The 25,014-nt window shown below is 50.7% G+C and overlaps 1 protein-coding gene across 6 annotated transcripts in view; it reads right to left on the minus strand.

The window, feature by feature from the left end:
* Nucleotides 1-377: 377 nt before the first annotated feature.
* Nucleotides 378-25,014, minus strand: part of PRDM2 (PR/SET domain 2) — a 133,905-nt gene continuing 109,268 nt past the window's right edge. For 3 of the 6 annotated variants that reach the window (XM_070768466.1, XM_070768471.1, XM_070768472.1), the window contains 2 exons: nt 9,025-9,168; nt 378-2,390 (listed from right to left, as the gene is read on the minus strand). In XM_070768466.1, the coding sequence (XP_070624567.1) occupies nt 9,048-9,168 (121 nt within the window). In that variant the 3' untranslated portion in view covers nt 378-2,390; nt 9,025-9,047. Of the gene's footprint in view, nt 2,391-9,024; nt 9,169-23,029; nt 23,095-25,014 lie in introns of those variants that run through there. The other 3 variants (XM_070768468.1, XM_070768467.1, XM_070768470.1) reach the window with 3 other exon arrangements.

A 25,014-nucleotide genomic window follows, 5' to 3' on the forward strand; every position in this document is an offset into this window, starting at 1 on the left:
CTAAAACTGATGATGGCGATGGCTGCACAACTCTGTGGATATACTAAAAATGATGTATACACATAAATGGATACATTGCATGGTATGTGAATCTGAGCTCAATGAGGCTGCTTAAAGAAAAGAATATGTCTGCAATCACAGGAGGCCTTTCTAGTCTCAGCCACATGGCTTATCAACTCACTGGCTGGCAGGTGGGAGAGGGCCATGAATGTAGAGTGAGCTTCCTCACCAGCCGGGGTATTTCCACGGGGAGCTTCCTGGAAGCCTTAGGTTTCTCTAATGGCTAGAATGGAACCTTCGAGGACCCCCAGCCACTCCCACCCCTCAGCCACAGAGAACTCCAAGTACCAGAACCAAAATGATCACGCCCACACCTGTTCCTCACAATCTCGCCTCACACTTTTATTGTTAATTTTCTTCACATGGCAGATAAATTAACTTTCATTGTTAATTTTCTTCACATGTCCTCTTCTGCAATCCAAACCCACGCTCGAAGACCATCACTGACCAGGAAACACCGCTTTTTAAAAAACAAAAAGACCAACCCACCCACCCCCATTTTCATGATTGGAACATTCGTGAAAGTTCTCCTGATAGTCTGAGGGTCGGAGGATGACCAGCACGTTTGCACATGCAAAAAAAAATGAGTGCCCCCCAGCCCTCCCACCACATTTTCCAGAATTTTCCACTGGCTGAAGGCAACTTTCCAAGCTTTGGGTTTGTGGGCCTTCCTCACTGCTGAAAGGAAAAACAAACCCTCAAGAACTGAGAGGCTGGGGTACAGTTCACGAGTGTCAACATGGAGGGGACAAAATTGTATCGTTAGGATAAAAAACGGCCACAGATTTTCATGCTCATGAGGGTTAATTTTAGGAGCGGGCTAAAGGATTCCAGTTTGTGAGAATTTAAAACAAATCACGGTCTGTAGCTGGGTGGGTGGGAAAAAGGATGGGAACAAGCCAACGATCAGCACTTTTCTGCCCACGTGAGGCTCTCACAAAACTTTCCTCCTGGACCGTTATCAGACCCCATGCTGCAGCCAGTCGACGGATTCATTAAATAACACAAGTTATAAAACTTTAAAAATGGGGCATTTACAGTCAGGGACATAAATACGTGCTTTTAAAAGTGTCTACATACATATTTACAGAGTTGCAAGATCAACCATAATAGCCCTGAAAAAAGTCCCTTTTTTTTTTTTTTTGCATGACCATTCCTACATACTCTAAAGGGTCCCCTCTTTCCACTTTGGGTCTGGCGCATCACCATCAAAAATGGGGCTGAGAAGACAGCGCCAAAGTGGTCTCAGACATCCTTGTCTGGGGTCTGCCCCAAAGGCACAAAACCCAAGACCCTCACTGAACTGGGTCCAAACTCCTAGCTCAGCTCACCCGTTTCTCCGAGACATGGACTGCTCCATCAGAGACGAAGCCAGCTCCATTGTTCCCTGGCAGGCGATGGACGGTCTCCGGAAATCTCTTCCCCCCTCCCCAGCCCCCCAACCCCCAGGCTTTTTAATCGTCCAACTTATTTTTCATTTCCCAGTTTCTGTTTGTTTGTTTCCCTTTTCAGCCAATTTGAGAAGCTCAGACACTAAAGGTGTTGATGGTCCCACCAAGTGAGGCAAAGAAGTACACGAGGAGCTCACCCCCTGCCCTGACCAGATCCCTTCCTGTCCTCTGCCTCTCCCACAGGAGGAGTCTGATCTATAAATGGAGACCAGGACTTTTTCCCGGACGCCCAGGGCCTGACGGATGAGAATGGCAAATCTGGAAACAACTCAAGAGCCAGCAGCTCAGATTGCTCGCTCAGGCAGAGAGAAAAGTCTTCCAAGTGCAAGGGCCAAGGGGGATGATCAGCGAGGCTCCGAAGTGTCTACAGGCTACAGATTCCCAGAGACATTAGGGGTGAGGGAGGGCAGGGGTGGGGGGAGATGAGGGGGGCCGTGGAGGAGGGGGCGGGAGCGGAGCTGGCCAGAAAGGGAACTTGGCCTCCTCCTGAAGGCCTTGCTTGGACAGGGCTGGAGCTGACCCCCGGGGCCAGACCCAAATCCCCGCCGTGGCAAAAGACAACCGGAGAAGCAAAAAGCAGGATCAAGGAGCTCTTGAAAAATTGCATAGTAGGAGGGGACCCTCCCAACAGGAAGGCTGAGCTGCAGGTCACGGCCCGGGACAGCACCCAAGTGTCATCCTCGGTGCCGAGTCAGCTACTTTCCAGCCTCCCTGGGGTTCAGGACCCTCGTCTGAAGACCACAGGCACACGCATACGCTCACACACATATACACACGCACTCCTCTCTCGCAGGCTCATGGATCTGGAATAGGTCGGTACTTCCTGCAGGGCAGAAGGCCAGTCCCTTTGGCTTCACTGACTCCAGGTCACTTCAGGTGCTGAGGAGAAAAAGAGAAGAAAAATAACAATGACGGCTACATATTCTAGAGCCTACCTCTTTGAGCATGGTCCCTCTACTGAATTTTTCTAGTTAAATTATTTTCGGACGTATACCACCTGTACAGAAAGAGCACGGCTTGATGAACTGTTAGTGAACACACCTGTGTGACCAGCACCCAGATGGAGAAACAGAACATGACCGAACTCCCATCAGCCCCACCCAGGCACCTCTTGAGGACACCCGCCCACCCTCACCTCCTAGAATAACCACTCTCCTGACCTAATTACCATAGATTGCTTTCACCTGTTTTTATTTATTTATTTACTTGTTTTGGGCTATTTTTTATTTCTTTATTTATTTACTTATTTTTGAGTCTTCAGTGCTGCAAGCAGGCTCTCTAGTTGCAGGGAGTGGGGGCTGCTCTCTAGCTGCAGTGAGCAGGCTTCTCATCACGGTGGCTTCTCTTATTAAGGAGCCTGGGCTTAGATGACCCGCAGCCTGTGGAATCTTCTGGGACCAGGGATCAAACCCATTTCCCCTGAATCGGCACTTGGATTCTTAACCACTGGGCCACCAGGGAAGCCATAACCCATTTTTTGACTTAAATAAATGGACTCAATTGGCACACGTGCCTTTTGGGTCTGGCTTCTGCATGTTTTGGAGAGGCACCCACCTGAGGATGCACACGCTCATTGAGCACGTGGCCCTGGTTCTTTCAGTCTATGCTATGGATTCTGGTACAAGGTCAGGCCACTTTCATCTGCCTAGTCCACTGCCCATGCACAGATGGGTGGTTTCTAGTCTGGGGCCATCATGAGTAATGTCGCTAGAACATTCTTACATGTGTCTAAAAGGCATGTATGGTGCACATGTGTATGTATTTATGCCAAGAGGACATGCTGGGCAGTAGGGTGTGCGTATATAACATATGAACATGTGGTACACATGTGTATACACTTCTGCTGAGTGTACCCCTAGCAACATAACCGCCAGGCCCTGGGAAGGCATAGGTACAGCATCCGCAGATACTGCCAGACAGTTTTCCAAAGTAACTGCGCTGTCACTTCATTCATGCTAACACACTAAACAACCTTGGTGGCAGGTGACACAGATCCCCGTTTCAATGAAGAGACAGGCTCAGAGAGGAGAAGGAACCTTTACAAGGTCAGTCTGATGAACAGAGACAGGGTCAAGCCCTGTCCCGAGCCTATGTGTGCCCTGTGTCCAGAGGGAGTGGCTTACCCCTCATCCTGCCTCCAAGAAAACCCTGGTTACGGTACTTGGCACAGAAAGCCAGGCCCATGAGTGACTGTTCAATGACATTTATTGCCCAGGGTTGACTATAAGCCTAGGGTTGGGCTCGGCCAAGTTCAGGGGCTCAGGTCTCTCATCCAGTGGAACTGGTCATCATTTACTATTACCACTACAGGTACTATCTACTATTGCTATTACTACTACTGATAATAATACAATAATTCAGTGAAAAGAATAATAATTATATCTCTGATTTGTAGGAAGACTTACTACATACCAGGCATACTAAGTGCTTTCCATGTGCTAACTTTGCAGTCCTGACAATATAACCGTGAGAGGGGTATGCTCATCCCTTGCTATCCACAGGGGATTGGCTTCAGCACCCCTGTTGATGTGTGGCATGTTTAGTCATGTCCAACTCTTTGAGACCCTATGGACTGTAGCCCACCAGGCTCCTCTGTCCATGGGATTCTCCAGGCAAGAATACTGGAATTGATTGGCATTCCCTCCTCCAGGGGATCTTCCCAACCCAGGGATCGAACCCATGTCTCCTGCATCTCCTGCATTGGCAGGTGGGTTCTTTACCACTGAGCCACCTGGGAAGCCCTCAGAACCCCCAAGGATACCAAAATCCACAGATGCTCGAGTCCCTTATATATAGGGGTGTAGTGTGGAATTTTGTTAACCCAATTTACAGATGGGCAAATTGAAACAAGAAGTGAAGTACCTGCCAGGATTATTGGAATGGTGATTCAACTCCATGAAGTGTGCTCCTATGTCAATTTCTACTCCCCGCAGCCACAGACCCTTTGACAGGGCTGGAGAGAGAGCTGCTCCTGGTGGCGCTAGGTGCCTTAGAGAGAGGGAGCCTCCTTCCAGGTGGAGGCCAGCATGCGCCCTGCCCATCTGAGCAGGAGCAGCAGGAGGAAGGAAGGCAGGCCAGCATGCAGCAGCCTGTATTCCCCCTGGCCAGGTGTGGCTCATTTATGTGAGTTTCCTGTGGGTTGTCAAGTGGGATCCATACAAGAAGCCATCTTGCCAGCCCCCGACCTGAAAGGCAGCCCTCCAGGGAGGAGACCACAGCAGCAGACTGGACCCCTGGGACTGGAGCTGAAGGACAGCTGGCCAAAGCTGTGCCAGAGGGAAGTTCACCTCTCACGGAGACCCTCCACCATCCATTCCCAGGACCCCATGGGAGGGCCAGCATCAGGAAACCTGCCCCAAGGCCAGCAGTCTTAGCTAAGGAGCAGTGACAGCCAGGAGGAGCATCATATGTTGACCAGACAAGTGAGAGGTGCCAGTCCCTGTCCCAGACAGCTGCTCCTAGTCCCTACCCTGGGCAGCCCCTCCTAGACCCCTGGGCACAAGTCTGGCTGGTGCCTAGGACTGGAAAGAGACAGAGGTGAAACAGGATGTACAGTGGGAGCTTCACGCTGGGCTAGGCAATGTGGCACTTTGTTACACCTGAAAGTGAAAGCGTTGGGCTCTGCCTGAGACATCATGAGAACACGGAGGAGGCGGCAGTGGAAGGCAGGTGCTGGAGAAAAGCCAGGCTGCTCTGTGCTGGTCCCTCACTTGGGTCAGGCTGTCCAGTAGGCTGATCACAGAGCCTCTACCTGGGCGAGGGCAGGAGGATGAACAGCAGTCCTGGGTGCTCTGAGGACATTATCATTTTCCTCAGGACAAAGTCCAGTGCATGTACACTGGCCACAGACCACAAAGTCCATGGTCCATCTAGGCATCAGAAGACTGACCCCCTCTGTCTCAGCTTCCCCTCTCCATAAATAGAGGGTGCTGGCCTACACATCCCTTCCTGTGCTAAAATCCTTTGCCATGGCATCTCAAAACATCATTCTGGAACTGTGTTAAATAGTGCTATGGACTGAATTGTGCCCCAACTCCAATATCCACCACCTGCCCACGATCGTACTCTAACTCTCAATGTGATGGCAATTGGAGGTGGGGCCTCTGGGAGGTGATTAGGTTTAGATGAGGTCATGAGGGTGGGGCCTTCATGATGGGATTAGTGCCCTTGTAAGAAAAGATGCCAGGGCTTCTTCCCTCTGCGATGTGAGAACACAGCCAGAAAGTAGCATCTGCAGGCCAGGAAGAGAGGTCTCATTAGACCTGATGATTCTGATACCTCTATCTTGGCCTTCCAGCCCCCAGAAATGTGAGAAGTAAATGTCTATTGCTTAAGCCCCCCAGTCTGTGGTATTTTTCTGTGGTAGCCCAAGCAAACTAAGACAAATAGTATCAGTAAGATTTTTTTTTAAGTCATTTTTAAGTGGGCAAAGACCTAAACAGGCATTTCTCCAAAGAAGACATACAGATGGCTAATAAACACATGAAAAGAAGCTCAACACCTCTCATTATTAGAGAAATGCAAATCAAAACTACAATGAGATATCACCTCACACAGGTCAGAGTGGCCATCATCAGAAAATCCACAAACAACAGTGTTGGAGAAGGTATAGAGAAAAGGGAACCGTGGGAATGTAAACTGATACAGCCGCTATGGAAGACAGAATGGAGATAACTTTAAAAAACTAGGAATAAAGCTATCATAACCCAGCAACCCCACTACTAGGTATATACCAGAGGATCCCTTTGTTCACTGCAGCACTATTAACAATAATAGTTAGGACATGGAAGCAACCTAGATGTCCATCAACAGGTGAATGGATAAAGAAGTTGTGGTATACACATACAATGGAATATTACTCAGTCTTAAAAAGGAACACTTTCAAGTCAGTTCTAATAAGGTGGATGAACCTAGAGCCTATTAAACAGAGTGAAGTAAGTCAGAAAGAGAAAAACAAATATTGTATATTAACACATATGTATGGAATCTAGAAAGATGGTCCTGATGAACCTATTTTCAGGGCAGCAATGGAGATGCAGACAGAGAACTGACTTATAGACACAGGAGGGAGAGAGGAAGGAGAGGGTGGTACAAATAGAGAGAGTAGCATGGAAACATATACACACCATGTGTAGAATGGATAGCCAATGGGAATTTGCTGTATGATTCAGGGAACCCAAACCAGGACTCTTAACAACCTAAAGGGGTGGGAAGGGGTGGGAGGTGGAAGGGAGGTTTAAGAAGGAGGGGACATATGTGTGCCTAGGATGGATTCATGCTGATATATGGCAGAAATCAAGGCAATATTGTAAAGCAATTATCCTTCAATTAAAAATAAAAATTTTTAAATAATAAGTTATACATACTTATTATTGTTGCTGTTTAGTTGCTAAGTCATGTCTGACTTTGCGACCCCATGCACTGTAGCCCACCAGGCTCCTCAGTCCGTGGGATTTCCCAGGTAAGAATAATGGAGAGGGTTATCACTTCCTTCTCCAGGGAATCTTCCTGACATACTGATTTAAAAGTTTAAAACATAAAAATTCTAAAATTAGGGAAAAAATTAAATAAGATTTTAAGGAGCAAATTTCAGTCCCTTTGAAATTAAACTGTTGAGTTCTGAGCATTCACTGTTGGTGAGTAAACAGAAGAAGCTGTGAGCTGCAGAGGCAAATAAAATTGGGCTTCTAGGCATCCAAGCACCCAGCTTGGGAAGCTGCACTCATTTGAAACTAAGTGGAAAAGAACACACCTGTCTAGGGGTGCACACGGACCCCAGGGGAGGGCCTGAACCTGCAAGGCCCGCTTACGGCTGAGATGTAGTAGCCGACAGAAACGCCCCAGTCTGTGCAGAAATCACTCCAGCCACACCTGACCCTCCCTCAGGCTGCAAAGAACACCTTCTCTGGGCTGAAAGCCACATCCAGCCAGCCCATCAGCATGAAAGTCCACATAGCTGCCACAGGGGTGATCCCAGGACACGTCTGGGACCAGAGTAGGGAACTGCTCAGCCCGCACTGCCTGCCTGTTCTCCAGAACACTCTAGCCAAACCCCTCCTCCGGGGCCCCCATTCTTCCCTCTGTAAAACGGGTGCGGGGATGGTGTCCTGGGCCACCCAGTCCTGAGCAGCATCCATCGCACCGTTGCTCCACTGCACTCCTGACTCAACTCAACTCCCATCTCGGGAGCTGGGTCCCAAGAGGCAGGCTCAGTGTCAGCTCCACAGACAGGCTCTCATGGGGAAGTGGGTTTTACATCCGGTCCCCTCCTGAATGAACTCCCAGAGAAATAAGGCCAGAAACTCCACCTGCTGAGGGAGGGAAAAGGGAGCGAGCCTGGGGAGAGGAGAGGCGGGAGGGAGGAAGGCTCAGCACAGAAGACCCCAGAGCTTCAAAATTCAGCCCCTCTTGCCTTAAACAACTGCATTCTTATTCCAAACAACCTTGGCCACATTAGGCAGGCATCCCCGAACCTGAGTGGGTCCCAGAACTTCAGGACCACCTGCTAATGCAAATTCCCAGGCCCTGCTCACCAGAGTGCTCATTTAGTGACTTGGAGTGGTATCCTGGGGTCTGTATTTTTAACCAGTGCCCCAATCATTTGGGCTTCCTGGGTGGCGCTAGTGGTAAAGAACCCGCTTGCTAATGCAGGAGACTTATGAGACATGGGTTTGATCCTTGGGTCAGTAAGATCCCCTGGAGGAGGGCATGGCAATGCACTCCAATATTCTTGCCTGGAAAAATCCCATGGACAGAGAAGCCTGGCAGGGGTGAGGTCCATAGGGTCGCAAAGAGTCATACATGACTGAAGCGACAGCACAGTCACCCCAGTTGTACTTGAAATGCTGGTCTTGGGACACAATGAAAGAAGACATGCCATGTCACCAGCAGAGAAACCCAAGCCAGCTCGAGGTCAGTAGCAAAGCCCAGCCCCTCAAGAGGAAAAGTCCAGCTTCCATGAATAAATTCAGGTTTCATCATCAGAAAATCTAGACAGAGGCTTCTGGTTCAACATAAATCTCAGTTTTATATTTTATGAATTAATATTACTTCCACTTTCAAATACCTGATGGAATAGCCTTTTCCGGGCTGAAAGCCACTGAAGGTTTCAAGTGTTGAATGCGATCAGTAATACTTAGACTTACCTGGTGTTTACTCTGTGCCAGGCAAGGTTCTAAGTGCTTTCATACATCTGACACTTGCAATTCTCACAATCCTATGAAATAGGTACTACTGTCACCCCCATTTTATAGATGTGGAAACTGAGGCTCAGAGAGAGAGAGAGTAGCGTGCTGAGGTCCCGCAGCCCATAAGTGACAGAACTGGGATTGAACCAAGTGGTCCAGGGTCCACACTCTCACCCAGTCCCAGCAGGAAGGCCTCCTGCCCCACTGAACACATAGCACGGTGCTCCAGGAGTTATCATGCCCATCCCCCTCTCTCCTGCCCAGCCCACCCCAAGCCCCGCCGCCAGCCCCTAGAGCCCTGGGAGGCTGCCCCACCCTCTGAGTACCTGTCAGGGAGCAGGCGAAGCACCTACTCTTTGAAGAGGGATCCCTGGAGCTGGGCTGCAGCTGTGGCCTTGACATTCCTACACTGTCTGGTGATGTACGGGGCAGCTGGCGGAGGACATCGGGATGCCAGGCGGAGACTGTAGCTGTGTGGGAGAGGAATAACACACAGCGTCACCAGGGGCCCAGCCCAGTGGGTGTCCCAGGCAGCACCTGGAGGGCCTTGTGCTGATGCCCTCTCCGGGCACCTTCAGGCCAATGGGAGGTGAGTTTTAACAACCACCGTGCTCCATCTACCCGCTTCCCTCTGCTGGGAGGCACGGACCGGGAGAAGCATCTAACTGCCAGGTTCTGAGATATTGCACAGGGAAGGCCCACCCTGGGGACCCCACTGGATGGGCAGGTGAGCCAGGAAAGGACACTTGCCATGCAGACGGCAGCTGGATGGGCAGGTGAGCCAGGAAAGGACACTTGCCATGCAGATGGCAGCTGGATGGGCAGGTGAGCCAGGAAAGGACACTTGCCATGCAGATGGCAGCTGGATGGGCAGGTGAGCCAGGAAAGGACACTTGCCATGCAGATGGCAGCTGGATGGGCAGGTGAGCCAGGAATGGACACTTGCCATGCAGACGGCAGCTTGACCGCTTCCCCACCTCCTTTCATGGGCATCGCTCTCCCCACAAAAAAGCATCTGGGTATGTTTTGGTACCAAGTTACAACCATCGCCTGCAGAAAGGAGAGGAGGGAGGGCTGGGTCCCCTCCAGGCCATTAACTCTGCACCTGGCAGCCATCCCAGTCTCACTGTGCCAAGAATGTTTGTGTCAGGGGTCTCAGAGAGGGTGTAAACCAGAATCCCTTGACACCGTTTGGTCCTATTTGCTACTACAGCCCTTCAAATAGGATTTCTTTCTCAGGAAAGCATTATTATTATTTTTTAAGTAGCTAATGCAGAGACTTCCTTGGTGGCCCAGTAGGTAAGACTCTGTGCTTCCACTGCAGGGGGCACAGGTTCAATCCCTGGCTGGGAAACTAAGATTCTTCATGCTGTGTGGCGTGGCCAAAAAAACTAATAATAATAAAAATAAAAACCCGAATACTCTATTTAAAAAAAAAAAAAGGTAACCAAGACCATCATTCCTCCCCTTCCTTCATCCACCTAACTCACACTCATCTTCCAAATCCTAGCTGGAATACCACCTCCCCCAGGAAGCCTTCCTTCTCTAATTCTTGGATGAGATGTCCCTCTTGTGGGTTCCCACTGCCCCTGCTATTTCTTCATCACAGCACTTGTTATACTGAGTCACAGTCACAGAATCATGTGTCAATTCCCTCAGGAGCTATGCAGTCTCAAGGTCGGGGCCCTTGCCTTGTTCACTGCTGCATCCTCAGTTTAGCGTCACAAAAACAAATATTTGTTGAATAAGAGCTACACAAGGACTCCCCTGATAGTCCAGTGGTCAAGAATCCACTTGCCAATGCAGGGGACATGGGTTTGACCCCTGGTTCGGGAAGATCCCACAGGCCACAAGGCAACTAAACCCGTGAGCCACAGCTACTGAGCCCACGGGCCTAGAGCCTGTGCTCCACAAGGGAAGCCACTGCAAAGAGAAGCCTGCACGCCTCAACAAAGAGTAACCCCCCATCTGCTGCAAAAGAAAGCCTGTGTGCAGCAATGAAGACTCAGCGCAGCCAAAACAAGAACGACACATATGGTGCCCAGAATTGTGCTATGTTACGTATATCAAGTGTCTTACTCTTCATACATGGGGGATACTCTATTAACTCTTATTTACAGACGGGTAAACGGAGGCACAGAGTGGTCAAGTAACTTGTTCTGGGTCCCAAGTCTGCCTCTCTGGGTAGAAGAATGGAAGTGAGGTGGGTGTGCTGCTCTCTTCCAGGTGTTGGCTGCGGCCCGCTCTGTTGGACAGGGCTGAGCTAGGAATGAGATCCATCTCAAAGGTGAAACATCAAGGTTTCGATTAGAGGTTCTCAGCCAGGGCACAGATTTGGCAATGTCTGGAGATATTTGGGGTCGTCACATCTGAGGGCAGGGATACTGACACCCAGCATCTGGTAGGCGGGGCCAGGGATGCTAAACTAAACATCCTAAAATGCACAGGATGCCCCCACAACCATCCATCTGCTCAGATACTAAAAGCACCACGGCCTGTCGAGAATGCGTACTCAGTCTCTCAGTCATGTCCAACTCTGTGTGACCCCATGGACTGTAGCCCACCAGGCTCATCTGTCCATGGGATTTTCCCAGGCAAGAATACTGGAGTGGGTTGCCATGTCCTCCTCCAGGGGCGCTTCCCGACCCAGGGATCAAACTGGAGCCTCCTGTGTCTCCTGCATTGGCAGGCTGATTCTTTACCACTGAGACACCTGGGAAGCTCTCCCAGAATAAAAGAACGTATAAACAGCCCAACACAGAAGTTGTCAGGGGAAGACTTCTGCCCCTCCACAAACCGGACCCCCTCTGAGGACCTAGCTCGCAGCCGTGGCTCAGGGCTGCCCCTGCTTCAACTCCTCCCCTGCACTGTGCGATCCGGACTGAGCAAGAGTTAAGGCAGAAAACAGAGACCCCATGCTCAGCAGCAAGTCTGTGCCCCAGATAGACTAAAAGGCCCATGAGGTGGTCCGTGGAGGGCACGCCAGGGTGACAAGACCCCTCGGCCAGCTAACCCAGTGCTGGGAAGGGACAGTCAGCTGCCAGGTTGCCTGGAAACATGGATAACCTGCAGAACCTTGTCCAGCCAAAGAATAAGGGACAATCCTGGCACGTGGCAGGTACCCCACCCTGTCCCTTCTCTGGGGCAATGTCTCCAGGGGAATAGAGCAGGACAAATGGCAGCTGTGGGGACAACAGGCTAGCATCCTCAATTTCCAGTTTCTTCCTCTCACTGTCACCATGATCACACGTCTATCAAACATTCAGAAATCTAACCAGTCAGGGACTTCCCTGGTGGTCCACTGGTTAAGAATCTGCCTTTCAATGCAGAGGGTGTGGGTTCGATCCCTGGCTGGGGGACTAAGGTCCCAAATGCCACGGGGTAACTAAGCCCACATGCCACAACTACAAAGCCCACGTGATCTAGAACCCATCCGCTGCAACAAAAGATCTCAAGCGCCACAACTAAGACCCGATGAAGCCAAAAATAAATAAATAAACATTAAAAAAAAAAAACCCTAATCAATCAAAGGTGATACTTGACCTCCCAGCCTTCTCCAGCTGCCATGGGCACCTCTGCTCCCTTATGCTCTCTTCTACTCTCAGGCTCCTGCAGCCTCACAGCCATCGACACTCAGGAGCAGGTTTGCTTCTCAACCGTAGGTGTCCACCTGGTCAGGGGCGAGGTCCCCAGATGTGGGTGCCTCTCACCACCCCTCACACACTGCCCTGCCTCATGGAAGATAACATGGGCTGACATGAACAAGGACCCCTGTGATTCCCAAATGCTCTCTCTTCTGTTAAATCTGGAGTCTGCCAGCAGTGCAGGAAGGAAGGAATAAGTGCTTTTAAACCCATTTCACAGATGAGGAAACTGAGGCTCAGACAGATGGAGACTTTCCTGGGGAGCAAAGTCCAGGTCTTTCAGCTCCATGAGCCACAATTTTGCAGAGGGACACTAAGTCACCATCTCGGTGTTTCTTTAAGGGATTAGGGTTTTGATGTACTATCTCCTGGAGTTTGCTCAAACTCACGTCCGTTGAGTTGATGATGCCAATAAAATACAGTATCAGTGAGCAGTATCAATGAGCATGGTGTTTTGATTGTCGCTGCTGTGGGGTGGAGGAGGCAGCCTGGCCATCAGAGACCTGAGTGCGAGTTCCCACCTTCATACTCGCTGGAAAGCCTCCCTGACTCCTGGCCTCCAAACCTCAGTCTCTTCATCTGTAAAATAGAGACAACCCCTGGAGCTTGCTAATGCAGAGCCGGGATAGAGAGGGACTGGGAATGAAGGATCCTTGGCCTTCTGAGAAGAATTCAGCAAGAGGGGGATGTTTCTGAATGTCCTGGGAAGGGAATGGGAGGAGAGGGAACATGGAAGCAGGAGGCCTGCTGGGCCCTGCCTGCTCTGTCCGCCTTCTTCCCTCTCTTCCATCACCTGGTCAGGTCTTCTGCACAGCCTCCACATTGGCTCCCCTCCCATAAAGTTGTGACGTGTCCCCGAACCCCAGGCTCCCAGCAGGGACCAAGCTCTTACACGCACAGCCCATCCCCACCAACCTCCCAGCCACCTCATTCCTTTGGCTCCTGTTTCCCCAGCTTCACAAGACTTCCTTCAGCACATTGACGTGGAGCCCTCCTCCCCATGGCCTTCAGCCTCCAATGCTCACCAGAGTCCCCTGAAGCTGCCCCCGGGCCCATTACATCAGATCTCTGAGGTGGCCTCAGGCAGCAGCATCTTTTAAGACCCACAGGGGTCTCAACGGGGGTGGGGGGTGGGCTGGGAACCAGTGCCCTGCAGATGGTCCAGGGCTGGCCCCCTGAGTTCTCAGCCCACACAACCCTCACCTCCAAGGGTGGCTGCACGTTATCTATGAGATAGTGGTGACTGCGGGTCTAGGACTACAGAATCGGGCTGGGTCTGCTCATCACTGCAGCCTTAACACCTAGTTGTGCGTGTATGAACAGCAGGCCCTCAAAACATACTGAATGAAGGAGTGAGTGACAGACTTAGAACTTCTGGTCGCCAGGGGGAAGGGACAGTTAGGGAGTTTGGGATCAACATGCACACACTGCTATATTTAAAATGGATAGCTACAAGGATCTACTGTACAGCACATGAACTCTCTCAATGTTATGTGGCAGCCTGGATGGGAGGGGAGTTTGGGGGAGAACGGCTACATGTCTATGTATGGCTAAGCCCATCTGCTGTGCACCTGAAGCTACCACAGCTTTGCTAATTGGCTATACCCTGATACAAAATTAAAAAGTTAAAAAAAAAGGCAGTGAGTGATCCTAGACCCTAGACATCCCACACACAGGCGTTTCAGACACAGAAATCTGTGCACATTCAGTGCAGAAGCCAGAACCCTGGTTAGTGGGCCCCTCGAGCATCCCGCCTCAGAACCTTGTAAGATGGGTGACGCTCATTATCCAGAACCCAAGGTGCCCAGAAAGGGCAGGACGACCACTTCTTCGCTGTCAGAACCACCCTTCCCCCGTGCTGAAGGCACCGGAAGGGCAGAGTTGCCCCATTTGGCTCTTGAGGGTGTCATTTCTGTTTCCAGTGGTCCATTCCTGCAGACCCTCCCAGAACGCTTCCTCCAGCAGTCACAGGGCTCTCCGTCTCTCTTCCAAGTTCTTGTTCAAGGGCCTCCTTCTCATTGCACCTCCTTCCCAAACACTCTATTTGAAATAGCAACTGCTCTGCCCTGACACTCCCAGCCTCCAGTCCGTTTTTCTTTCTTGACTGTATTCACCACACCAACACGCTTGGTGTCTAACTGCCATTTGCTTTCTGGCTCCATTGGAGGCGTTCTGTCCCTGATGGACCCACATCTAAACCCATGCCTGGCACGCAGTAGGGGGCCTTTCATTATTTGCTGGATGGATGGCATGACTGCTACCTGCTAAGTGTTTTGCCAAGAAAGCTCTGGTAAATGGTGTACACTGGGGTCTTCACCTGGTCATGGTCTATGTGTGACTTAGTGATGCCTAAAGGGGAAAGCGCTTGTTTTCAGAGGGAGACCGACGCCACGTGCGAGGTGGCCGAGATTGGGGCCTCTGGGCTCCCAAGCAACCATGTTCTCTCTCAACCCCCACTGGCTTCTGGTGAAGGAGGCAGCAGATACCCTGAACTACACAAGAGAAACAAAATAGAAAGAGCAGGAGGGAAGACCAGGGTCAGGAAGAAGATGGGGAAAGGTGATGTGGAAAAGGGCCCAGCGTAGGTCCCAAGCAGAGAGAGTGATGCAAGGACCTGGTGAGGATCTAACAGGGTTGGTCTGTCTGCATGGGATGTCTGCACAAGCTGATGACTCACAGGCGAAGCAGGGCAGCACCTTGGCTGGTCTTCCTAGAGCTTGAACTCGCTGGGCTCTGGGGACCTGGGGAGAAGGTGACGTCAAGGAGCAGGGCCCATACCTGATCTCTTATCTGGGGGCAGAGGGAAATGAAGGAGCAACAACAGAAACTAAGGCGTGCCTAATAAAAATGAGCTAAAGCTGCCAATCACTGAACAGATCATTTAATGACATGAAAAGGCAATTTACAGAGAAGTCCAAAGCTGGTGAATATGCAAAGATGCCCAGATGCCCTGCAACTGTCCAGGAAGAGTAGTTAACACAAGAGGCCGCTTTCCCAGGTCAGACTGGGGACACGTGCCATATGGGCGGTGCCTGTAGGTGAGGGAAGGTGAAAAGGATGAGGGCTGCCCCCAGGTTTCCTGACACCTGGGGAGGCTGAGCCCACCTGCCCCCATCTCCTGAGAGCATCTCCTCACTCGGCTGGAACGTCAGAGAGGGAAGAGGGGGCGGAGGGGAAGGTCTTATAGGCCTGGGTAAGTTGGGAGCCAGACTATCCCTCTGGGCAGCAAGTGACGTGACCCGATGTGGCCACTGTGTTGGACACAGCAGGATAAGCAAGAACAGAGCTGGGAGACCGGTTAGTCCAGCAAGATGGTGGCCAAGGACATTGAGAAGTGAGCAGTAGATTTGGGATACATTTTGGAGCTGGATGTGGGGGATGGGGCAGGTGGATGAGAGTCTAGACCAATTCCAGAGTGGGTAGTTTGTTTAACTGAGAAGGGGAAGACAAGAGAAAACTTGGTTGGGAGCTATGTTTTGAAAGGATCACCTTTGCAACGTTCACTAGACACCCAAAGGAGACCTCAAAGAGGGTGAGTTAAATGAAACTAATGACCTTGGGCTGGGTCAGCATTCAGGTGGATTGGACAGGCTCAGGGGGGGTGGAGAGCCACCCCCTGTCTAGACAAATTCCAGGGTAGGGGTGCAGGGACTCAGGATGGGATGTGGAGGAGCGGATGTCCACACCACCATGAGAGTGGTGTCCAAGTCGACATGTATTTCAAGGAGGAAGAAGAATTAAAGGTGTCCAACTCTGCGGACGTGTCAAGGAAGATAGAGAACCGATCGCAGCATTTGTTGCCCAGAGGCTGCGGGTAACCTTAGTAACAGCAGCTTCCAGGACATGGTGGAGACAAACACCTGAGAGAAGTGAGCTCAAGAGAGATGGGGAGGAGAGGAACTGAGGCAGGGGCCCAGAGAGTCCCACCAAGGAGTTTTAGGTCAAGGGAGGGGCTGCCGGTTCCGGGACAGGCTCTCTGGGTCTCTGGGGTCCCCACCGTGCTCCCCACCAGGCTGCCTGGGCCTTCTGATCAGAGATCCCTGCCTGCACCCCCTGTTGGCCTCTTCCGCCTGCATGAGTCAGGTCAGGAGGGATCTCTCAGGACACAACCCTCAGAGCTGGCTGGCCACGCAGCCGCCGCGGAGTCTTACATAACCCTCCGTAAATTCTCAAGACAGTGATTCATCTCAAGTTAGTATCTGACGTTCAGCACTTTTGCAGGCAGCGAGGGAGAGGCAAAGGGTGTGCAAGCCGATGCCCAGGTGAGATAAGCTGAGATGACGTTGACATTCCCTGGTGGTGGGGGAAGCCTCAATAGATCACTACCTGCTTCCTGGTACCCACTACTTCCGGGAATGGTTGGCATCCGAAGCAGGCTCCACCTGCCGCTCCAGGGAGGCCCCGCCCACTCGAATGGGACCGCCCCCAGCTTGAGAGTCAAGGGTGGGAGTAGAGGAACAGTCCTGGGATGCCGGAGCCTGAACTTCAGTCCTTGAACCACCACCCATAACTTGCTATGTGACCTCTGGAGATGCCTCCACCTCTGTGAACCATGGTAGTCTTGTTCGTAAAATGAGGATGTCAAACAAGGGGGAAAGGTAATTGTGTATTTACTGAGTGCCTACTATGCCCTGGTCTTCTCCAGGAGCATAGAGCCCCTTGGACTGCACGGAGATCAAACCAGTCAATCCTAAAGGAAATCAACCTTGAATAGTAACTGGAAGGACTGACTGATGCTGAAGCTGAAGCTCTAATACTTTGGCCACCTGACATGAAGAACTGACTCATTAGAAAAGACCCTGATGTTGGGAAAGACTTAAGGCAAGAGGAAACGACAGAGGACAAAGTGGCTAGATGGCATCACTGACTCGACGGACATGAGTTTAAGCAAGCTCCAGGAGATGGTGAAGGACAGGGAAGCCTGGCCTGCTGTAGTCCATGGGGTCATAAAGAGTCGGACGTGACTGGGCGACTGAACAACAACTACGCCCCAGGAGTTACTGTAGGGCCTTCATTCTCGGACGGGATGGTGATGACCTGCATCTCAGAGAGGAGGAGACAGAGGCTTGAGAGAGGTGAGGAGGCCCCAACATGCTATCTCGGCCAAAAGGGGTACAGTCAAGCTCTGAAGCCAAGACCACCTGACACCAAAGCTTGGGCCCCTTTCCAGACACAGTCCTTGTAGTGACAGGGGTCAAAGAGCTCTTTTCAATATTCCAAAGGGCCTGAAGAGTGACCTTCTGCCCACTGAACAGCCACATGGCCACCCACAAAGCCAGAAGGCAGCTCTGGGTGGAACCATGTCAGCTCAGAGGAGCCCTGGCAGCGGGTCTCAGACTCCAATACTGGAGACAAGAAAACAGTCTCAGTGCCTGCCCCTCTCCTCAGTCTCATGGATTCTGATTTAGCTGGTATGGAGTCCAGGCACAGAGGATTTTTTAAAAGCCAGTTATTGAGAGCCTCAGTCTGAATCCATCTATTCAAAGTGTGGTCCTCAAACTAAAGAGCCTCTTGATGAAGGTGAAAGAGGAGAGTGAAAAACCTGGCTTAAAACTCAGCATTCAAAAAACTAAGATCAAGGCATCCGGCCCTATTGTTTCACTGCAAATAGATGGGCGGAAAATGGAAACAGTGTTAGACTATTTTCTTAGGCTCCAAAATCACTGAAGATGGTGGCTGCAGCCATGAAATTAAAAGGCACTTGCTCCTTAGAAATAAAGCTATGACAAACCTAGATATTGTATTAAAAAGCAGAGACATTACTTTGTCAGCAAAGTCCATATAGTCAAAGCTATGGTTTTTCCAGTAGCCATGTATGGATGTGAGAGTCAGACCATAAAAGAAGGCTGAGCACTGAATAATTGCTTTTAATCTGTGGTGTTGGAGAATACTCTTGAGAGTCCCTTGGACTGGAAGGAGATCCAACCAGTCAATCCTAAAAGAAATCAGTCCTGAATATTCATTGGAAGGACTGATGCTGAAGTTGAAACTCCAATACTTTGGCCACCTGATGCGAAGAGCCAACTTATTAGAAAAGACCCTGATGCTGAAAAAGATTGAAGCCAGGAGGAGAAGGGAATGACAGGGTACAAGATGGTTGGATGGCATCACCAACTCAATGGACATGAGTTTGAGCAAGCTCCAGGAGATTGATTAAGGACAGGGAAGCCTGGCGTGCTACAGTCCATGGGGTCGCAAAGAGTCAGACACGACTGAGTGCCTGAACAACAACAACAATCTTGAGTATGAAGTTTTGGGGGGAATAAAAAAAAAAAAAAAAAAAAAAAACAAAGTGTGGTCCTCAGACCAGCATCAGTAGTCTCTGGGAGCTTGTTAGAAAGACAGCTACTCAGCCCTCATCTGACCTTCTGAGTCAGAATCTAGATTTAAAAAAAAAAAAAAAAAAATTTATTTTGGCCATGCTGCTCGGCCTGTGGGATCTTAGTTCCCTGACCAGGGATGGAACCTGTGCCCTCTGCCGTGGAAGTGCAGAGTCTTAACCACTGGACTTCCAGGAAAGTCCCAGAACCTACATTTTTAATTAAGGTCCCTGGAAAGGCACCTGTGTGCTGAAACTGGGGGAGCACGGGGCTGGGGGAAAACCCCTGCAGGCGGCGTGCTCAGTGGTGGCCTAGTTCTGAAATCTGGGGCAGGACCTGGTGCCTAGTGAACTTGTACAGGGAAAGTCTTTGCAGTGGGAGGGCTGGGGGAAGGGAAATGAAAGTGGTCCTTAGGGGATGGGGCAGCCATTCAAAACCACTGGCCTAGGCAGTTGCTGTGGTTCTTCAACTAACACTCAGAAGGTTGGCATCCTGGGCCCTGGTAGCTTAGATTGTTGTTTATTGTTCAGTCACTAAGTCATGTCCAACTCTTTCTTCAACCCCACGGACTGTTGCCCACCAAGCTCCTCTGTCTATGGGGTTGCTTAGGCAAGAATACAGGAAGAGGTTGCCATTTCCTTCTCCGGGTAGCTTAGGTGGTTTTTCCCATTTGATCTTCCCTTAACCATGTGAGATGGCTTCTTGTGCCTTTTTATGGCTGAGGGGACAGTTGCAAGGGAGCAACTCCTTGTAGCTCCTTGTAGGTCACAGAGAGGTGCAAATAGAATGGAAAGAGGGAAAGTTAGAAAGGAAGGCAGGATTCTCAGAGATCTGACCCCAGAACTGAAGTTTGCCTCTCCACAGGCAGCTCCCCTCCCTCTCATCAGCCCTGAGGGTGGCCATGGGTTGGGGCTGGCTCCAAAAGACCACGCCTGGGTCTTGAGGCTTTTAAGCCAGGTTCTTGTGTCTTCAGGCTTCTCTGGTGAAGAACTGCCTGCAATTCAGGAGACCCACGTTCGATTCCTGGGTCAGGACGATCCCCTGGAGAAGGAAATGGCAACCCACTCCAGTATTCTTGCCTGGGAAATCCCATGGACAGAGGAGCCTGGCAGGCTACAGTCCATGGGGTCGCAAAGAGTTGGACACGACTGGGCAACTGACACTTTCACTTCATTTTCTTAGATCTGCAGAGGCCATGTGTTCCCCAACCCTGTTGGACTTTAACTCCAAACACCAAGCACATGACAGCTCATAACACAAGCCGGTCAATAGGAAGGCTGGCCCAGCCAGCAATGGCCCCTGCCAAAGGAAGTTTCCTGGCTGGGAGAACCTGGCCGTGGCTGCCTCTGGTCCTGCCAGGATAGGCGAAGGGCAGGGGATCCCAGAGGCCAAGTCAGCAGCCCATCACTCTCAGGTGAGGACAATGAACCAGAGCAAGATGGTAACCTGTTCAAGGTCACACAGCAAGCTCTTCTTGGGAGGAGTGAGGGGGCATGCCTGGTCGCACTGCTTTGTAGGGGACAATGAGGAAGGGCAGCATGAGGCCCTGATGGACTTGGGCAAAAGTAACCCTGGGGGCCAGGCAGCCTCCCAGCTTTGTCATTGCTTCCGCTCACCTGCTGCCCCCTGGGGACTCAATCATGGAGAGTACAGAGAGTCTATGCACTTCTCACCCACCTGCCCACCTGCCACCAGGAGGTGTTCTCAGAGACGGTTCCCTAAACGATAAAGGCAGATCAGGATCTGGGCTCCCCATGAAGTCCAACCCTAACTGGGCCTGGTTGTGTTGCTCCAAGACCAAATCATCAAAGGCAGTGTCTTCCCAGAAGGTTGCTCTCACCACCCCACTCAAACCAGGGTCCCCAACACACCCTCCCCACTCCACTCGGAGCAGCGGGTCATGTCTGAAGGATGTCACACCTGCAGGAGATGTCACGGTCTGTGAGGTGCGAGCTGTGGATGAGCAGCCCAGACAGAAGGGAGAGAGGAGCAGACTCCTTGGTGCTCAGCTCTGACCCCTGGCTACATCTCTGCCGCTGCCTTTTTTTTTTCCTGGAACCACTCGGTTCAAGCCCAGATGCTGGCCCTTCTCTTCTCTAGATGAGCCAAAACAGTCTGCTTTCTTCAAAAGGAAACTTGTAAGAACGGGAGGGAAGCCAAAAAGAAAACAGGAACAAATGCAAGTGTGACAAGACTGATGGATGCATAGAAAACAGATTCCCAATTTGGGACAGAAACCGGCTCCCATGAGGTCCAGATGGGAACGCTCTTTGAAACTGTAAAATTCTATAAGGACACTAAAATTTTATTATTACGAACACTCCATCTTTTAAAGTTGTCTAAGACCAAAGAAGTTAAAAAGATTAAGTCAACTCCAGGGATAAACCCTTGCATGATCTGGAGTTGTTGGAACTGAGAGTCCTGATCACAGGATTTCTAGAACTTGATGCCTGCTGCCTGTCCGAGGATATCAACGAGAAGAGGGGGCTGCCTTGAGGGAAAGCCTTGTGGGATCTCAGGGGCTCTTTGCTACCCAAGACATCTTGACTAGCCTGTCCTGGGAGGCGTGGGCGTGCCTGGCTGGCAGGGCGTCCCAGACGCAGGGCTGGCAGGGCGTCCCAGACGCAGGGCTGGCACAACCAGGGGAAAGACACACTTGCTATGTGCCTGAATCAGATGTGAGTCAGTGGGTGATGACGCTGACCAAAGGGCAGGGGTGCTGTGGGCCTGCAGGCATCCTCCTCAAGGGTGAAGGGGACTGGACAGAGGCTGCCCCTGCACCTTCTCCCCATCTCTGCCCAGAGATCCTCAAGGCCTGCACCCTGAATCCCAGCTGACCTCAAAGAGGGGGTCCAGTGGCCAGGGTTGGGACAGTTTCACCCTTTTTTATTTTTTACAGAGCAGGAAATGGAGGTGACCTATAGATGATAAATGACTTGGACGCAAGCCGTTGACTCCTCTCTGAGCTGCTTGGGTCTCACTAGGATCTTGCACTCCATTTGGTTTGGGAACCGCTCACTTGTGGAGGGCTCCCTCCCTATATAAGGCACCACCCAGACACTCCTGAGGAGCCTCCAGTCTCATGGTTGCAGACGGGGAGTGAAATCCCTCCTGATTTTCCTTCCTCCTGATCAGCATCTCCCAAACTGAGGTTCAGTGGAACAGGTTTGCCCAGATGTTTCCCGGGTTCCCATTACCCTTGCTCATTACAGCAGCCAGCATGTCCATGCTGACTGCATGCTGAGCGCAGTGCCTGTGGCCTGACATGGAATAACAAATGCAGTCTCCACGAGATGCCTGTGAGATGAGTACTGCCTCGGTGTATGAGTGAGGAAAAAAGGCACTGAGGGGTTCGGCACCTTGCCCAACAACACACAGCTGGCTGGCGAGAAGCAGATGTGGGATTGAAGTCAGAGCCACTTACTCCAGAGCACGGGGTCACGGAGTCAAACAGACATGTCTGTGCAGGATTTCTGAGTTTTTCACATGCCCACAGGCAGTGTACGTTCCCAAGAGGAGGATGCAGGATGTCGTTCACCCCAAAAGTATGTTCCTCATTTATCTGATAACTATGTATTGACCGACTGCTCTGTGCTTGCCTGGTGTTGGAGGCACAGTGGAGTGCCAGGCAGACATGAACTCTGAAGGCACAGTGACTGCAAGGGGATGGTTTGGGTTATGGTGAACCTCAGAGGGTACCCTTTAAGCACTCCAAAGTTTGGTGTTTTTTTTTTAATTTAGCCTTTTTAGACAGAAAATTTCTAAGATCAGCCACACGAAGCAACACGTCCTGAATTTGAGTTCTTATTCTCTTTGGGAGCCAGATTTTCAACTCTGCACATGTACACACGGTATCATGTGCCATCATGGAGAGGTGTCCTCTGGGCCTATGAAGGCGAGTGAGCCTTGTCCACACACTAAACAAGACCGAGCATCCTCATGATTATCAGCACTGATCCATCAAGCATCTATTATGTACCAGACCCCATGCCGGGCACAGCGTTAGAGCAGTAAAGCGAACAGACCTGGTGTCTAGAACACTGGGGTGTGTGACCTGGAAGGAGAAGGTCGTTACTTGCATAATACAAAAGCAAATATAAAATTACAAAGTGCGATTAGCAGGAAGGAGCAAAAAGAGAGGATACAAGAGCTCAGACAAGGGACCTGACTGCAGAAGCACTGTGTTGAGGGGTGGGGGTGCTCTGCATCCACCCCCAATAGTTTCTGTTGACTGAGCCTTGGGTTCCGTGGAATGTACAGGACACATTCCGGGACTGGCTTCACTTTACCATGCTGTCCTTTGCTTTGCTTCATTTGGAGGTGGGAGGGGAGGGGATGAAAAAGAAAGCAAAAAAGGTGTAACTTACTTTACCCCAGCAAGAAGAGAGACAGGGTTTCTAGAAGGGATCATTTCTGTCTCTGAAGGCCACTCCTGAGGACAGAGAGGGGATTGTTACTTTGTTACTACCTACCCTCACCCTCACCTTTCCTATCCTCATTTTTCTGCCCGAGTCTCAAAGCAAGTTTTACACCAGGGGATTTGGGGAGTTTGCAGATGGGAAAAGGACTGGGGTAAGAGCTCATGAAGTCTGTTCTTCTGGCCTTTTCTGAACCATGAACTACAGATCTGGGATCTCATGCTTGGTACAGGAAGCTGGTCCGAGAGTTTTGTGAGTGGCCCTGGGGTCCCCATGGCTTGCTGCAGATGGTTTCTCAGGCAGAAATGGTCCACCCCCCTGGAGGAGTGGCAGCAAAGTTGGGGTGACTGTAGCTGGCATGTCTACCTGGACAAGGCTAGGGGCCATGTCCACCAGCACCGCGGGCCCCAAAACGTTCTACGATGGTGAAGAGGAGAACCACTTAGGAGTGCAAAGTGGAGAGCACCTACTCAAATGCAGGAGAGGAGCCTGTGGCCTATGAAGGTCCCCTGCATCAGATGGCACAGCAGGCCCAGCTCCCCCAGCCTCAGTTCTAGGCTGCTCCTCTTTATTTGTACTCACTCCCTGAGGATGCCAGCTACATGGTTTTCAGTTTCATGGGTACTCTTAAGGACTCTCAAATTTATTAATACAGTTCCAGCTGGGTCCCTTCCTCTAAAACGCAAACCTGTGTATTCAACTCCCCTCCCCTTGAGTGTCTAATGGCATCCCAAACTTTACATGCCCCTAAACTGAATTCCCAGCACACATGTACCCCACAAACTGGCTCCATCACCTAATCACTGAATGGCAACTCTATCCCTCTGGATGCAGAGGCAGAAACACCTGTCATCATCCTTGACTTCTCTTTCGTCCAGTCCTCAGCAAATCTTTAGGCTCTGCCCTCAGAAGATATCCAGAATCCCACTGCTACTCACCACCTCCACTGCTACATTCCAGTCCAACCCACTGTCTCTTACCCGGGTTAGTGTCCGCACCTCCTAGTATTTCTATTATTGGCCCCTTTCAGCCTATTCTTAACACATCAGCCAGAGTGATTCTTTCAAAAAGCAAGTCATATCATATGACTCTTCCCTTCAAAACCTTTCAATGACTCCCAACTCACTCAGAATAAAAGCAAAATCTTCCCAAGAACTGCATGAGCCAATTTAAATTGGTCCCTGGTTACCTCCCTGCACTCCTCTCCTGGTCCTCCCTGTGACCTGGTCCCCTGAACACAGATGCTGCTGCCTCAGGACCCTTGCACTTGCTGTCTCCTCTGCCAAGGGCTTTCCTGCCCCATATCCACAGGCGTCGTTTCCCTTCTCCCTCTCCACCCCCTCTTCTCTATATATATACATATAGTCCCTTTACAGTCAGACTGCATTTACCTGGTAGCCCTCACTTCACTCAATACTCTACTCCCCTCTCCATTTCACTTCTCCCCATCGCACTCATCAGCTGACACTCTATGCAGTTACTCGCTTGTTCGCCGTGTGTCTCTCCCAGGGGGACGGGAGTTCCATGAGGGTGGGGAATTTTGTCAGTTCTGCTCTCTGCGACATCCTCCTGGAACGATGCCCAACACATGAGAGGAGGCGTTGGCCCTGCATTCTGGAGTGAGTGGATGAATCAATGAATGAATGAAGGGCCGAGATCTACCATCTTTCTTAACTAAACCCGATAATGCATCACATAGTTATTGTTCTCCACTTGCTGCTTCAAGTGGAGCGAGAACTTAAGAAATTTTTAAGAGCAACTTGAGTGCAAAATGTTTCTGTCTTTATGTGAATTTTTCAACGTTTCTCACCCACAACTAATTGGATGGTAGGTTTTTAAGCAAATTACAAGCCTCTCTCAGCATCCGACTTTGCTTTTCATTAAAAAAACCTCTATGTTCATATTTCATGGGCTCGGATACTATTTAATTAAAT

Source organism: Bos indicus, chromosome 16 (assembly GCF_029378745.1).
Source record: "Bos indicus isolate NIAB-ARS_2022 breed Sahiwal x Tharparkar chromosome 16, NIAB-ARS_B.indTharparkar_mat_pri_1.0, whole genome shotgun sequence".
NCBI lineage: Eukaryota > Metazoa > Chordata > Mammalia > Artiodactyla > Bovidae > Bos > Bos indicus.